The 15,552-nt window shown below is 51.3% G+C and overlaps 1 protein-coding gene across 4 annotated transcripts in view; it reads left to right on the top strand.

Moving 5' to 3' along the window:
* Window positions 1-9,159, top strand: part of TMEM185A (transmembrane protein 185A) — a 37,003-nt gene extending 27,844 nt beyond the window's left edge. For 3 of the 4 annotated variants that reach the window (XM_040467559.1, XM_040467563.1, XM_040467561.1), the window contains 4 exons: window positions 2,145-2,228; window positions 5,395-5,571; window positions 6,126-6,249; window positions 7,481-9,159. In XM_040467559.1, coding sequence (XP_040323493.1) covers window positions 2,145-2,228; window positions 5,395-5,571; window positions 6,126-6,249; window positions 7,481-7,725 — 630 coding nt within the window. In that variant the 3' untranslated portion in view covers window positions 7,726-9,159. The other variant, XM_040467560.1, reaches the window with a different exon arrangement.
* The last annotated feature ends 6,393 nt before the right edge of the window (window positions 9,160-15,552 follow it).

Raw genomic sequence — 15,552 nt, 5'->3', positions numbered from 1 at the left:
TTTTTCTTTCAATTTATATGAGGTTTTTTTTTTTTAGATGGCTACTCAGGACATAAATACTTACTAAGTTTAGATCTAAATACTTAACCCAGTGGAACTGCTAGGGATTTCTTTCAGCCCAGAGGCCTATGAAAGAATTACTACCTCACTAAATGCCCTGTGAGCTGAGAACTTTGGGGAAGCTCTGGGCCAGATCAGATGGCTTCCTGTGAGTTTCATTTTGTAGGCAGTGGCAAGCCATTGAAGAGCAGTGAGTGCCACGGCCAGAAGGAAGACAGCCCAGATACTTGGGAGCAGAGAGCCTTCCAGACTGGAGGCTGGGAAGCTAGTTAGGGGCCTGTTGGAGGCATTTGGGGGGCTGGTGAGGGGAAGGTCCTGACTAGGCAGTGGTCCTCAGGGTGGTAGAGAGGACAGGACATGGTGCCTGAGCATGCAAGAGTGGGAAAAAGAATATAGGGTGCTTGCTGGCAGTGTGGCTTGGGTAATTGGGCCAGTGTGGTGCCTTACCACCCAACCTTCAAGGCAGGAGGCTACGGAAGGGAGTGGGACGGGATAAAGTTGTAAAGGTGCGAGGGGATAACGGACTCAGTCCGGGGCCGGCTCCAGCCAAAGCACCTCTGGGAGGGCTGGGTCTGGACCACAGCAGGAAGGCTAGGTCAGAGACAGGAGTGGGAGAAGCAACCAACAGGAGGTCATACAAGACAAGGCTCTGGACGGCAGGGCAAGCAAGTGTAAGCGTGTGTGTTTGCATCTGTGCCTCTCTAGTGGGGACAGAAGACTGAGTTGAAGGCTCTGGGGGGAAATCAGGGTTTAAGGAGAGGAGGAGACTGAAAAGGAGCTGTAAGAGCACGAGGAGGAGGGTAAGACTGCAGTGGGCTCCTGGAAAGATGTGCCACATAGATGCCCCGTAGGATGATCTGACATAGGGGGTCTGATGCTATAGAGGTGACTGGCGACGTTGATAGAAGCAGTCACCAGTGGTCAGGGCTGGGGGCCGGATCACAGTGCTGAGAGCTCAGAATGGCAGGGGAGGCCAGGGGGGCTTGCACATCCAGGAGGTCTTATATAGCTTGATGGAAACAGAAAGTGCTGTGGCTGGAGGGGATGCTGACTCCAGGGACGGATGGGTTCATTTGCTCTTGGGGTTGTTTTGTGTTTGATGAGAATGACTTGAATTTTTTTCTGTGCTTCTGGGAGGGATCAGTGGAATAGGCAGGGCTAAAGATGCAATAAGGAAGGGCGCCTGGTGGCTCAGTTGTTTGAACATCTAAGGCTCAAGTCATGATCTCACTGTTCGTGAGTCCAAGCCCCACGTTGGCTCTGTGCTGACAGCTGAGTCTGGAGCCTGCTTGGGATGCTGTGTCTCCCTCTCTCTCTGCCCCTCCCCTACTCGCACTCTGTCTCTGTCTCTCTCTCAAAAATAAACATTAAAAAAAAAAAGATGCAGTAAGGAATCTGTAATTGATGTCTTGATGTGCCAAGGTCCTCAAGGAACCAGAAAGGAAGGGGTGGGGTGTAGATCTGAGTCCTGAGTACAAGAAGAAAGAGATACAGGTATGGTTAGAAATCAAGAAGTTTGTGGGTAGGGGCAGGAAGGATGCTTGGGGTGTCTGCCACGGATTGCCTCTACTCAGCGAGCCTGGAAACAAAGTTATTGTTTGGTAAGAGTGTAAAGGACAGAGCAGCCACTAAGTAGAGGGCCTGAGGCAGGAGACCGGGGGCAGGTTTCTTTTTGCCGCTGCATTGCTTTGTTCCTGTGGTGCTGAAAATCAGGAGGTCCCAGTATAATTTTTTAAGTTTATTTATTTATAAAGTAATAAATAAACTGTCTCTCAAAATAGAGAAAGTGTGTGCAAGTCAGGGAGAGGCGGAGAGAGAGGGAGAGAGGAGAATCCCAAGCGGGTTCCGCACTGTCAGCACAGAGCCCGATGTGGGGCTTGAAGTCATGAACCGTGAGATCGTGACCGGAGCCAGTCAGTGCTCAACCTGGGTGAGCCACCCAGGCACCCCTGGAGGTCCCACTATAACTTGCTAAAACTTTTACCATATTGTAATTCGCATTGCCTTTTAGTGTGTCAACCAAATAATTGCAGTATTGAATACAACTTTTACTTTGTTTAATTGACTCTTCTCTTCATTTTTAGCTAGAAATACTGTGTTCTGTCAACATCCTGCAGTTTATATTCATTGCCTTAAGACTGGACAAGATCATCCACTGGCCCTGGCTTGTATGTAACTTTTAAAATCTTAAAATAAACTTTTCTTTTGTTAATTATAAACGTAATTTGTGTTCATTGTAGAAAACTTGGAAAAGACAGAGGAGCGTAGGTAATAGAATGATAAGCCCCTGTAATCCCCTGGGAGATTCTCCAGTTAGTGGTTTGTGTTTCCTGTGCTGGAGGTTATTGTCTCATACAGATGGCTGAGAGCGTACTGTGTGTGTCATTTTGTGCACTGCTTTCTCATTCTAATGCATCGTAAGCATTTTCCTGTGTGGAAAAGGCCTTGATAAATATAACCTAAGGTTTAATTGATGCAGTATTCTTCCAGTGCATTTACCAAACCATCCCCTTATTTCCGAATATTGAAGTTGAGACGAGTGTGATTCTAAACCATGATGTAACATATATTTTTGTACATAAAAATCTTTGCCTGATTGTTTTCATAGGGAAGACTCTGGAAACAGTATTACTGGGTGGGAGCTTTCTGAGATTTTGAAATACAAACTGCACTACCAGCTTGCTTCTCAAAAGAGTTGTGTCAGTTCACACTCCTTCCAGGGATGAGGTGTAAAGCCATGCGTATAATCTGTGGCCTCAGTTACTGGGTGTGTGGTTAAAATTGCCTACATAGATGGATAGAAGGGCGGGTGGATGGATCGATCGGGCTACATATATATATAAGTATGTACTCATGGCAAGCTACAAATTAGAGAATACAGTAGGACTTCCCACTACTGATGCAGAGAACAGACGTGGAAGAGGTGTGTTGCCTCTGGGAGATGAGGTCATGCCAGTGTTTTCTTCTGTTTTTTTTTTCCCCTCTGCTGTTTCATGTGTATATTTACATGTGAATGTGGTTTACTTTAAGAAAAAGTAACAAATAGAGTAAAAAAAGAAAATATTCATTTGGTGACAGGGAAGAAAATGAGGGAACACAATCACCTCCATAGTGAACAGAGACAAGACTCTTCACCTCTGCCCAAGTCTTTGATAAAACAGTCGTAATAAAACGTTTGGCTACCTGTCCTACACTTTTAGGGTGCCGTCTCTGGGGAATCGTAATTGGGTTCAGAATTTTGTGTTGTGACATGGAGGAAACAAATGTGAGCAAGACTGAAATTTTAGTATAAGGTGCCCTCAGAGAAAAAAAAAAGATGAGGAATGAAGAATGTCTTCTGTAGGTGAATGGAGGGATTTTTCCGGCCCCAGTCCTGTGCAGGTCCCAGCAGGTGGAGCAGTCTGATTGCTCACTTCCCACAATGATCAAGAGAGACCGAGTGAGGCTGCTATGACCACGGACATTCCACCCACGGGGGCCCCAAGTGAGAGCGGCTGCATGAGGAGGGAACACAGGGAAGAAAGAGGCTCTCCAGAGACTTTTCGGCCAGACCTACCATCAGCAACTCCAAGCGATTCGAGAGGATTAAAAATCACACACCAACTCAAGTCATAGGTCTAAAAACAAAATGGAAAACCAAAGTACTATTTGAAGAAAACGTAGGAGAAAATCTTTGATGCCTGGGGTTAGATGAGGAGTCCCTACAAGTGACACTAACAACAAGGTCCATAAAAGAAGCTCAGAATTGAAATGGAATTAATGAAAAGACAGGCCACAGAGCAGCAGAAAATATTTGGAAAGCACATGTCCAAACAAGGACTTGTATCCAAAACATCTGAAAGAACTCTCAAAACTCAAAAAACCACCCAATTTTAAAACTGACAGAAGACTTGGAAAGACCATTCACAAAGAGGATAGACACACGACAAATACGCACATGGACAGGATGTCATCACCCATCAGGGAAAGGCAGAGGAAAATCAGGACGAGGCCCTTCAGCACACTCACCGGAATGGCAAGGAGAAAGAAAGCAATGCCAAGCGCAGGGGAGGGCGCGGAGGGGCCGGGACACTTGTGCACCGCCAGGGGGAGTACCGAACTGCATAGGCACTCTGAGAAACAGTCAGGCAATTTCGTATCCAGTTAAACGTGCAGTCACCCTACGACGCCGCAGCGCCAATCCTGGTTATTTGCCCTAGAGAGATGAGTATGTACAGCTACACAAAAGCCACGCGCAAGTGTTCACAGCAGCTTTATTTGTGATAGCCAGACACGAGAAAGCAGCCAGATCAACTTCCACGGGTGGCTCGATAAACAGGCAGTGGTGCATCCGTCTGGCAGAATACCACTCGGCACTAAAAACGACCTGTCGTTACACACAACAGACTGGAAGAACCTCCCAGACATTCTGCAGATTGAGAGAGGATAGTCTCAGAATGTCACATGCTCTGTGGTGCTATGCACATCACGCTCTGGGAAAGATAAAAGTGCTAGTGATAGAGGATGGATCAGTGGTTGCCTGGGGTAGGGGTGGGGTGAGGGTATGACACTGCAGGGGCAGCACGGAGGAGTCCTGTGGGGTAAAGGAGCTGTCCTGTGTCCTGCCAGAGGATACACAGTTCTGCACGTGCATGGGTGACAAATCCTAGAAGTATATACCAAAAGTCAGTTTACCGTTCGATAACATGGGACGGAAGGATGACAGACGGATCCAAGGGGCAGAACAGGAAGGAGAAGGATCACAAAGAGGAGACTGGTGGGGTCCCGAGTGCCTCTTCTCTGGGCTCGTGCAGGGGTAAAGCCAGGTCTTTCCGGTGCAACGGCAGCAGACGTGTAACCCACCTGGGCAAGGTGGCAGGGACCAGGTGGCAGAACCCTGTCAGTGACAGCGTGCATGTGAGCGGAGGGGTTCTGCAACCCGGGCAGCGAAAGTTCCCAGGAGCACATCCCCCAGAGTCTCTGGCCAAAGTGCCTCTGGTGGGATGGGGAAGCAGCCCGTGGAGAGGGCATGTCAGGGGCAGGTGAGGTGAGTGCGCAGGGTGGCGGGCTGCCCTGTTCCCTGCAGGGCAGAGCCAGGGGCCGGCTGAGTGAGGTCATATCTTAGGAAGGGCGGCTGTTGGGCTCCTCCCCCAGGAGTGGCCCACAGCAGAGCATGTCCCAGCGCGGGCGGCAGGCCCCACACTGTCCTTCGTGGCACCCCTGGGGTACGGGACGGCTGTCCTCGTTCGGGCGCACACTGTCTTAGCTACAGAGATCCATCGGGGGCTTGGCTATGCCTCCCTTGAGGTGCTGGGCACAAACTATAAAGGTTTTTTTCTCTCCTCCTTCCCTCAGGTCGTGTGTGTTCCCCTGTGGATTCTTATGTCCTTTCTGTGCCTGGTGGTCCTCTATTACATCGTGTGGTCTGTTTTGTTCCTGCGTTCCATGGATGTGATTGCAGAACAGCGAAGGACACACATAACAATGGCACTGAGCTGGATGACCATTGTCGTGCCTCTCCTTACTTTTGAGGTAAGCTTTCGACAGCAGAACTCTTCAGGCCCCGAGTCCCACCCTTCCCTGTGACAGCACCCTGCATGCCTGTCAAGGCAGCCTGCTCTGCCTGGAAATGAGCTGGCCCCAGAAAAGCACATGGAGAGGATGATGGTAAAATTAGAGCGACCTTTCTTTTGGGGGGCTGGCAGTGAGAAGTCTCTCTAGCCATGATGCATGGGTGTGTACTGATTTGTTTACATGTAGAAAGAGAACGTTGGGTGTTTTTGGTATTTTGAGTTCTGTGCAGGATTATAGAATGTGCACTGTTGACTCTTTAGAACAAACACCAGAGGAGCCTCCTGTAACAATGTGGTGTTGGAAACTTCCCAAATGGACAGATTTTGCTTAGTCCTGAAGAGGGATACAAAAGCTTATCTCATTCTGTCCCACAGAATAGAGGGTTTCGTAGTCTCCTGTGGAGCTGACTTTTCCCCTTATGACACCTGACAAGGGAAGGGTGGACTGGCTTCAGACATCGTCCACCCTCAGATGCTTTATCAATAGAACCTCAACTGTTTCTCTTTCCTTAGATCCTGTTGGTTCACAAACTGGATGGCCACAACGCATTCTCTTGTATCCCAATATTTGTCCCCCTTTGGCTCTCCTTGATCACTCTGATGGCAACCACATTTGGACAGAAGGGAGGAAACCACTGTATGTACTCAGCACTTCAGAAGCCTTTGACCTGTGTGTGTGTGTGTGTGTGTGTGTGTGTGTGTGTGTGTGTGTATGTGCATGTGTGTATGTGCGTGTGCGTGTGCATGCACGTGGCCCCACTCTTTGAAAAGATGAGCCTGAGGGTCTGCGCTCAGGGAGGTCGTGTGGGAAATCTGGACCTGAGGAAGCCCTGGAATTTTCCAAGGAAAGGGTGAGCTTTCAACCTTGCTTTCCCTGCCCCACACCATGGCCTTCCTAGTGTACGCTCTGCCATTTGAGGTAGGACTGACCATGGTAGGTAGCCTCTCAGCCCCATCCCCTCTGCTGCAACTTGCGGATCAAGATACCTGCTTTCCAGGGGCTCCCAAGGATTGATCAGACGAAGATCCATGTCGCCAACCAAATCCTGAGAGTCCTTTTAGGTTCTGTGTCCTCTTCATTCTCCCCAGTGACATTCCTGACATCACTGTGTCTTGTCAGCGGTGCTCTGCTTGCTCTCTCTTCTCTCTCCACCCACACGATGGCACATTCGGTTTTGAAGTGATCCTTGACAGAGGTTCCCTCCTCACTAGACTGTGAACTCCTCTGCGGGTAGCCCCAGAGCACACCATTCTAAAAGCCAGGGGGATGAGGGTGGGGCACATTGTGCCCTGGGAGAGTCAGCACTGAGCCGATGGTCCCATGGTACAGACAGCAAGAGCAGGCCTCAGAGAAGTAACTTTGAGAAGTAGCTCAGGCTGCCTGCCTGCCTGGACCAATGTGCCTGCCAGATACTGACAGAAGTCCCTTTCTGGGATAACATCCTTGACATTCTTTGTCACATGTGAGCGTATCCCAGGCGGGGCAGATGGGAGGATGTTGACAAAGTCTTGATGCCGCAGGGACTTGACATTGCTAGAGTGGTCCTTCTCATTGGAGCAGCCATCCGAGTCCCGGAAGGCCTGTGCCTGTGGCCGCCCCACCTCACCCACAGTTTCCCATCCCTAACAAGGTTGCAGGGGTTCGTGTGGTCACTGCCAGCCTGGGGGCCCCACTTGGAGAGCCACAGAGCCACAGGCCTTTCCCCTTGCCCTTAGTGGCTATTCAGGCCTTGCTCTATCTTCATTTCTAAGACATCAGGATAAAGCATTAAACGGTACGTGTAAAATGTCACATTCAGGAAAGAAAAGTCACACGAAATTCAGTGGAGGCTAGTGTTTGAAAAAGTTTTTTCATACTTCTTTTTCAGGGTGGTTTGGTATTCGCAAGGATTTCTGTCAGTTTCTGCTTGAAATCTTCCCATTTTTGAGAGAATATGGAAACATTTCCTACGACCTCCATCATGAAGATACTGAGGAAACCGAAGAAACCCCAGTTCCAGAACCTCCTAAAATTGCTCCAATGTTTCGGAAGAAGACCAGGGTCGTTATCACCCAGAGCCCTGGGAAGTATGTCCTCCCACCTCCCAAACTGAATATTGAAATGCCAGATTAGACACCACTTCCTTGGACAGAATGCAAGCGGACCACCGGGACGCACGCACGCTGTCTCCTACCCTCCTCTGCCTCTTTGTTGACCCCACCCAGAACTGGAGCCGAGGCCAGGGCTCCGGGAACTTCCATCTCATGCCTTGTTTGCACTCAATGCCTACCAGTGACTCACCCTGACGGGACACACACATGGCAGGTGACTGGCACCCGCGGTGCGGGCTGGGCTAGGGCGCGTGTCAGTGGACGTGGGTGTGAAGGACGGAGCGTGTGTGAGAAGGGGAAAGCCATCACCTCTGGGCAGGCGCCTCAGGAGCTGACTTGGATCTGTTAGGGATGGCTGCTTAGGCAAGAAAAGGAGCTGGTTTTCAAAGTGCTAAAATTCCTATTGAAAGTGTTCTTTGAAAATGGTTTTTTAGACCAGGCCGGCCACACCATGTAGCTTAGATTCTCCTGTCGCAGCGTAGTCAGTAGGAACTGTAAATACGCCTCTGTGGCACCACGAGTGTACCTACACTGTCATTACTGTTTGTGTTCCTGCTGTGGAAGTCGTTTCTCTTTGGGCAATGCTGACAGCAGTTTTTAATGGCCCCATCGGTGAGCCCTTTCCACTGGAGTGACTCCGTGCCTGTATAGTATTTATACAAATATTTTAGCATTGTAATATACCGTGTTAAATCCTAGTTCTGTACAGTATATTCTGTTAAAGTATTTTTTTACGAGCTTGTATGGGAGACGTGTGTTCTGTTGCAGAAGCAGAAGCTGCTGGCGCACCTGTCCTGCCCAGGGGGTGTCACCCCTTAACGGGCCATCGTCATCACCCCCCTTGAAATCCTCCACACACACAGTGGCTGCTACTGCCAGAACAGCCACAATAAGCAAGAAATGGTTTGTGCTTTTCCTACATTCTGGGAGTATGTGCGTGAGCTGAAACTAGAGAAACTGGAAGAAGTTGCTGAAACTGGAAACAGCCACTGGAATCACGTGTTTGTTAGGGTCTGAGGCCCTTTGTCGGGCCCCCAACAAAAGTCCTTCTGGCCGGCCAGCCCCGTGCTTTCAACTAGGAGTACACTTGCTCCAAGAGCTGCTGGTAGAGCCCTGGGCGAAGCAGAAGAAAGCAGATCCTCCAGGATAAGAGCCTTTGGCCTGAGAACAAGTAGCCGTTTGTGAAAAGAGGGAAAAGGCGCACTGGCATTGTGACGCAGGAGAGGGAAGGGTTTAACGGGGGCAGCTGCTGACGTCTCTCCGTCAGGCTCAGCCGACGTCCAGCACACGAGACCGCCTGGAAGCGGCGCCCAGCAAACCTGTTGTCTCTGGGGGGGGAGGGGGAACGTTGGGAATGGCATAGCCTTTCTTGCTTGCTGTGTAACAAATGTAGCTCAATCCACTATTTTTGCTCCCTGCAGTTGTTCAATAAACTGGTTCCTCCTTTTCCATGGTACTGCGTGCATCTTCCACGAGATACGGTCGGTCCAGGACGCTTGGGTTCTTCTCGGCCAGCATGAAACACCTTGTAGCTGCCACAGGTGGTCAAGGCATGTGGGGGTGGGTGAACATCTCTGATGAGTCTTCAGGTACAGCCTGAACCTATAGAGTGTAGACAGACACGGACATCATGGAGACTCGACCATTGGCTGGGGAACCCCGTGCCATCATTGGGATAGCTTAGGAGCCTTACGACAGTACTCCTGAGACCCAAGACAGTCTCAAACTGACATGGGCTTTTTAGTGATCCTGGGGCATTGCTCGGTGACACCAGCGGCAGAGTGCTACTTACATTTAAAATCCCCTGTGATTTCTGCCTAGCTTGCCTAGCTGTCTCTGCATTTTACTGGGCATTTGAGTCAGATGGCTTTTCAGCCCATGGTTCGCCTGCAGGTAGCCAAAGGCCACAGACCGTATTTCAGACTTGCTGTTAGACAGAATGCCCTGGAGTGTGGAGGCATTTCTGCTTCATGGAAATGTCTGGAAGATCATTGACTTCCTGCCTAGAATCGAGTGTGTGTGGTGGGTCTTCAGGGTAGGTGGCCCTGCACGTGGGGAGAATGTGCGAGAGAGGCTTCTCTGCACGGCCGCCTCTTACTGATTCTCCCAGCCCCGCCCCCCAGGCAAGGATTGCAGAGCTCAAACCCTGGGCACAAACCGGGTGTCCCTACAGACATCAGTCAAGGAAAGTAAGCCAGCGTGAGGCCCGTGGCTCGTGCCTTGTCCCGACAGGCACGGGAATCTGCCCAGGAGGCATTGGTGGGGTGCAGACAGGGGCAACGTGCAGGCTGAGGAGAGGCAAAGAGAAGGCCTCCTCCCCCTCGTCATTGTGCAAGGTGGCAGTGGGTCCCTTGGCTAACCCATTCACCTAAGTAGCAGTCTCCATGTGCCTTCGGGTGACCCAGGCGTGGGTGAATTAGGAGGGTCTCTGTGGAGGACCTCGCCGTCCTGGCTGAGACAATGCTGAAAGGACCGTGTGGCTACTCCCTTGACCCTGGACACCCGTCCTGGCTTCTGCTGCCTGTTTGAAAGTATACATCTGGGGCTCTCAAGGCCACGGCCTCAGAAAATGAGCTCTGACCTTTGGGCAGCACATCAGTATGGGTCAGCCAGGTCCTGGGAGATCGAGGACCAAAGACAGTTGGTGGTTTGCCCCCATGTTTGGTATGGTTACTTTAAACCCGTAGATGAGTGTCGGCTTTCCGGGTGAACTACCTTGTGTGACCAGAATGTTGGCACACTGACAGGTCACTTGCATGGCTGGCCTTTTATTAGGTTACCGGCTAGCTGTGTTGCGATGTCACCCCCAAGTGACCCGAGCCCCTTTGTGGTGTCTCAAGCTGCACTGTTAGCAAGGGGTGCTGCTGGCCACGATACACTCTCATGTTTACAGGAAGGAAGGATGCACCACCGCCGAGGATGGCTAACCACAAGAAAAGTCATCTGACAGGCCAGGAGCCTGGCTTCAGGATGGGCCGTTTCCTCCAGAAATAGGGGTTCCCGCAATTGGCTTGCAGAGCTATGCTCCCCCAGCAGACCCTCCCCACACCCTGGCTTCAGGCTGCTGCTTGAAGAAAATACTTCGCAAGCTTTGACTGAGGAGCCTTTGTTCAAAAGGCCACGCACCACCTGTGACGCCCTGTCCTTGGGAGCAGGCAATTTCCTCTGCCTGCCCTTCCCCAAGAAGCTGCGGAACATTGTTAACAGCAATCAGTTTGCATCCATTTGGTGGGACGATGATGGGACTTGCATAGGCATCGATGAGAAACTGTTCCAGAAGGAGTTTTTGGAGAGGCATGGCCTGAACAAAGTGTTTGAAACAGACTGTATGAAGTTTCATCTGCCAGCTCGATGGAATCCTCTATGGATTCAACAAAATTCTTCAGGATGTCCTCCCATCCATGTGCCTGGCCAGCTTCTTCCCCGGAGACCCCATGCTGAGCAAAGTAAGGGTGGGTGACCCCACCCCCACCAGGGGCTGAACCCGCAGACTCTTGGGTGGTGGTGTCCAGGGGGCTGGAAATCCCAGCAGCCCCGATGGTGATTGGGTGCCCGTGTCCCACTATGGGCAGTGGCAATGGCAGCAGAGACTGAAAATGGGGAAGGTGCTCCGGATGGTGCCAAGGGTGTCCTGAGCGCTTTCTTCAAAGGCCCAGCGCATGATGATGAGAGCACACGCTGCAGGGTGGGATGCTGGCACGTGGTTAAGAGAGTAGATCCTAAGAGTTCTCGTCGCACGGGGAAAACTTTTTCCTTGTTGCCACCTGCTTTTTTCTCTTTCCCCGTTTCTTAATTTTTTCTTTTGGTTTGGTGTCTATGTGAGGTGATGGGCATGCCCTGAGTGTGCTGTGGCCATCACTCCACAGCACACGTAGGCGAAGGCATTGCTCTGTGCACCCTAAACAGAGTGCTGCCTGACAATCCCATCTCAATAAAACTTGGGAGACACTGTATCTTCACGCCCTCCTGCTCGGGGACAAGTGACAAGTGTCACCGGGGACGTGTGCATGCATGATGTCCATAGCTCTAAACCATAACTGAGGTGGGTGTACGGGTCCCTTTTGGTGATAGAGCTGTGTCCCTGGGCTGGTCTGGGGGTGCTAGCCCCCAAGCACTTTTTGAAGCCTGCTGAAGACTGGCCAAATGGGTGTGCTGGCCAAGTTCAGCGGGCCCCTGCGGGCCAAGAGCAACTCCCAGCAACGGGGCAATTGTGTTGCCAGCTGACACTTGCTCATAGAGCCGCCAGATCTCTCCCCATCTGCAGACTCCACGTCCCCCTTTGTCGGACTTATACGCTTACCCCACTTGGCCCCTTGTATTCCTTGTCCCAGGTGATGTGCAGGTCATAAGTCAGTGAATGGGGATGATGGGCAAGCTAGTGCACACCTTCCTGTTGGGACTGCGATCTCCTCCAAAGAGGTCTCTGGACCACTGGCTTAGGTCACACAGGGGCCTAGAATGTTGGTGCTGGTTGTGATCAACTCTGTTGTGACTTGGGATTTCTTTTCCTCTTTCGATTTTGCATCTCAGTTACAGTTCTACAGCAGTCCCTTGTTTAAGGGAGCCTGCTCTCACCTCCTCGTGAGGATGAAGAGGAGAGTGGGCATTAAATCTGGGTTAAGGCAGGTGGAGAGCAAGCCCGAAGCCCTGGGAATTCCCCCAGCACCTGCAGCCACTGAACGACCAGAGGAACTCCCCACCTCTAATGAGGACAAGTGGGAGCCGGTGAGTAGCCGAGAGCTTGACAGTCCTACTACCCCGGTCAGGAGTGAGTCCGCCCCTCCAGCCATTCCAAGGATGGCAGCCAGGCCCAACTTGGATCTGGATGCTGCAGGAGGCCGGCCGACCAGTGGCCAGCCTGAGGGCACCCAGGTCTTGACACTCCCCTGGCTGCCATGGCCATGCCTGGGGCCTTCCCCCTGGTCTGTCTCGCCCTGCCTTCTGTCCATGTGCATTCCTACAGGCCGCTGGTAGCTTTGCTGCCATGCCTCCCACGCTCCTGGCACCCCCAGACCAGCCCGGGGACATGTGCCATCTGCGCCCCTCCCCGTGGCTGGGCTGCTGCCCTCGTGCCATCGCTGGATGCCTGTTGTGGCTTCCAGACCTGCCGCCTCCATGACTGTGATTCCTTGTCCCCCAGGTCCATTCCACGGCAGTTTGGACTGCCGTTGTTTCCCAGAATACCTGCCATCTACTGATGGCCACCAGGGTACCCCGTCTACGCACACTACAACCCCTGCAGGTGATCATTTTGTCAGAAAACAGGCAGGTCAATAAAATGTATCAGAAAAGGAGCCATTTTCTGCTGAACCAAGCGCTCCTGGCCCCTGTGATGTTTCTTTCTTAGCAGTGGGGTAGCCCTCTTTCGCTTGTGTGCTAGAGAATTCAGTGGAATACTGCTCCTGGCATAATGCAGCACCGAGTAGATAGTTAAGCCCCTCCGATGTTCACCATCCACTCATTAAAGAGGCTCTTTAAGGCACTGGACAGGTCCAAGAACCTAGCATCAGTGGCCTAAGGATAACAGTGGCAATGTTTTCCTGGCCATCCAGGCACATTTCCCTGTCCTCTTGGTGCCCGTAGATAGCAGGATCTTCAGTTTATACACGAGAAGAGATCAAGTCTCACCTCATAAGAGGGCTAAGATGTGCCCTCACTGTTCTCCAGCACCCAGATGTGGGTGTGGACAGTCGCTGCCAGAGTCCCACAGTTTTCCAGTCTGAGAGGCTGCTCCCTGGTGCCTGGAAGACAGAATTTATGTTCAGCTTTCACTGCAGGTACAGTTTCTTGTGAAATTTTCCTTTTCTTTCTTTTATTTTCTTTCCCTTTTGAACTAAATATTTCAAGGCATCATGGTTCCACGTGGGAAGAAACCTCTGGTTGCTGGGCCATCCAGCTTGTAAATAATGCACGCTCTTCTCGAGGACCGCTTTAAAGAGTGTTGGTCTTAAGGAGCATAGGAAGCAAGCGTCCACGCTCTCACCATGACAATAATTGGGCATAGACACCAGACAGGCTCCAAAATCAGGTGGAGGGGGAACGTCTGCACAAGCAGCCATCCGCCAGAACCCAAAGACACCAACCCCTCTCCTTTATTTTCCACCGGACAGCAGGTGAGAATCCCCCTGAGGAGGAAGAGCCCATAAAGGATGGACACATGGCAGTGGAGGATGCAGCCCCTGTCATCCCGAGTTTAGCGCTAATCTGACTGCAGCGCATCTGTCCTGTCCCCACCTGCTCCCTTATAAACTGATGCTGCCAAATGGGTTCTTGTCCCCTTTCTAAGATTCAGTAGCCTGTGAACTCCTTAGCTCTTAAAAGGGACTGTTTTTTCAACTCTATTTTGGACTTCCGTATGCCTCTTGATCCTAAATTCCACGCTGTTTTGAAAACCACTTTCCTGTGAACTTAAACCCATGTGAAACTTGCTGACATGTCGATCTATCCAGAAAGGGGCGGACGTGCAGAACTATAATTTCGCAGTGTCTGCTTTTCAAAAAGGGTATGGTCATATTTACAAAATCTAGACAGCATGATGTCATTAGCAGACCAATCCCACACTTTCTTCACACCACTCAGTCATGTCTACATGTTGACCCTTCCCTCTGTGGACGGAAAGTGGCTGGCCTCCAGCCCTCCTGGGCTGGGCAGTGGGCAGCAGTCCGAGCTCACCTGAGGGTGAACTGAGCAATAAAGTCTTCTATGGGCTGGGCCGGGATGGCCAGATAGTCTTAGAAAGAACTCGTGCTTGGGGGTCCAGAGGAGAGACCACGCTGGCCCAGAAGACTGGATTTTACTTTCCTTCCCAGGACACCATCAGAGGTGAGTGTGTCTAGGAAAGTGAAAATGCGATTCAACCAGCAAGGGTTGCATAGGGAGGGCTGCGTGAAGGGTGCTCCAAAGTATGTGAGATGCAGCGTAGAGCCGGGCGACTTGGGTGAGCGTGGACTCACTCCCCACAAAGCATTGCCCAAGCCTCCTTCGGCCTGGGCTGGGGTCAGCTCTGTTCTTCAGTGAGCCCCCAACATCTCTAGGTTCCATTTCTCTCGGTCCCTTCTTAGGGGAAGGTGCCAAACGGTGACGGGAGGGACGGTGGAAGAGTCAGAGCCTTTCACCCGCTGAATGGCCAATCCCAGGAAAAAGAAGCACTGTCATTGTCGGTGCTGGGCTGCATGTTCTGTGGAAGAATGCACACCATTTTCTGGCTGGGTGTCCTTTAGGGCTCGGGGATGATTGTGGTTCACACTCATCACGAGAGTCACCATATGAAACAGGGACACACCAATGCCTCAGAGACTGACCGGGTGCTTTGGGCCATTGCCCCAAAGATGGATATCAGGTGTCACATGGTTATGTAACAGAATATAAAGCATCCACCCCCAAGACAGCTTTCTTAGAGGGGCACCAAGAGTTGAGAACTTGTTCCCCAGCCAAGCCTTTGAAATCACCAAATAGGGATGCCTGGGTGGCTGAGTCGGTTGAGTGTCTGACCCTTGATTTCAGCTCAGGTTATGATCTCAAGGTCAGGAGATTGAGTCCTGTGTAGGTCTCCGAAAGAGCAGGTCTCAGCATGGAGTCTGCTTGGGGTTCTCTCTCCCTCTCTCTCTGCCCCTCCCCCACTCACGCTCACACCCTCTGTCTCTCAAAATAAACATGTAAAAAAAAATAGCCTCAAGTCCCCAAGAAGAGGGTTCTCATCTAAGGCAACCCCTCACACCAGGACGGTCTCCCTCCTGGGCTACATGTGACCAGGTCTGGAGCCATTTCGGTTGTCCCACCTGGGGAGTGGGGCAGGCACGGGATGCTACTGCCATCCAGAGGTCAGAGACCAGGCATGCTGCTAAACAGC

The sequence above is a fragment of the Herpailurus yagouaroundi genome, unplaced genomic scaffold, assembly GCF_014898765.1.
Source record: "Herpailurus yagouaroundi ecotype Mexico unplaced genomic scaffold, PumYag 67503, whole genome shotgun sequence".
Lineage (NCBI taxonomy): Eukaryota > Metazoa > Chordata > Mammalia > Carnivora > Felidae > Herpailurus > Herpailurus yagouaroundi.
This window is presented reverse-complemented; position numbering and strand designations above follow the sequence as displayed.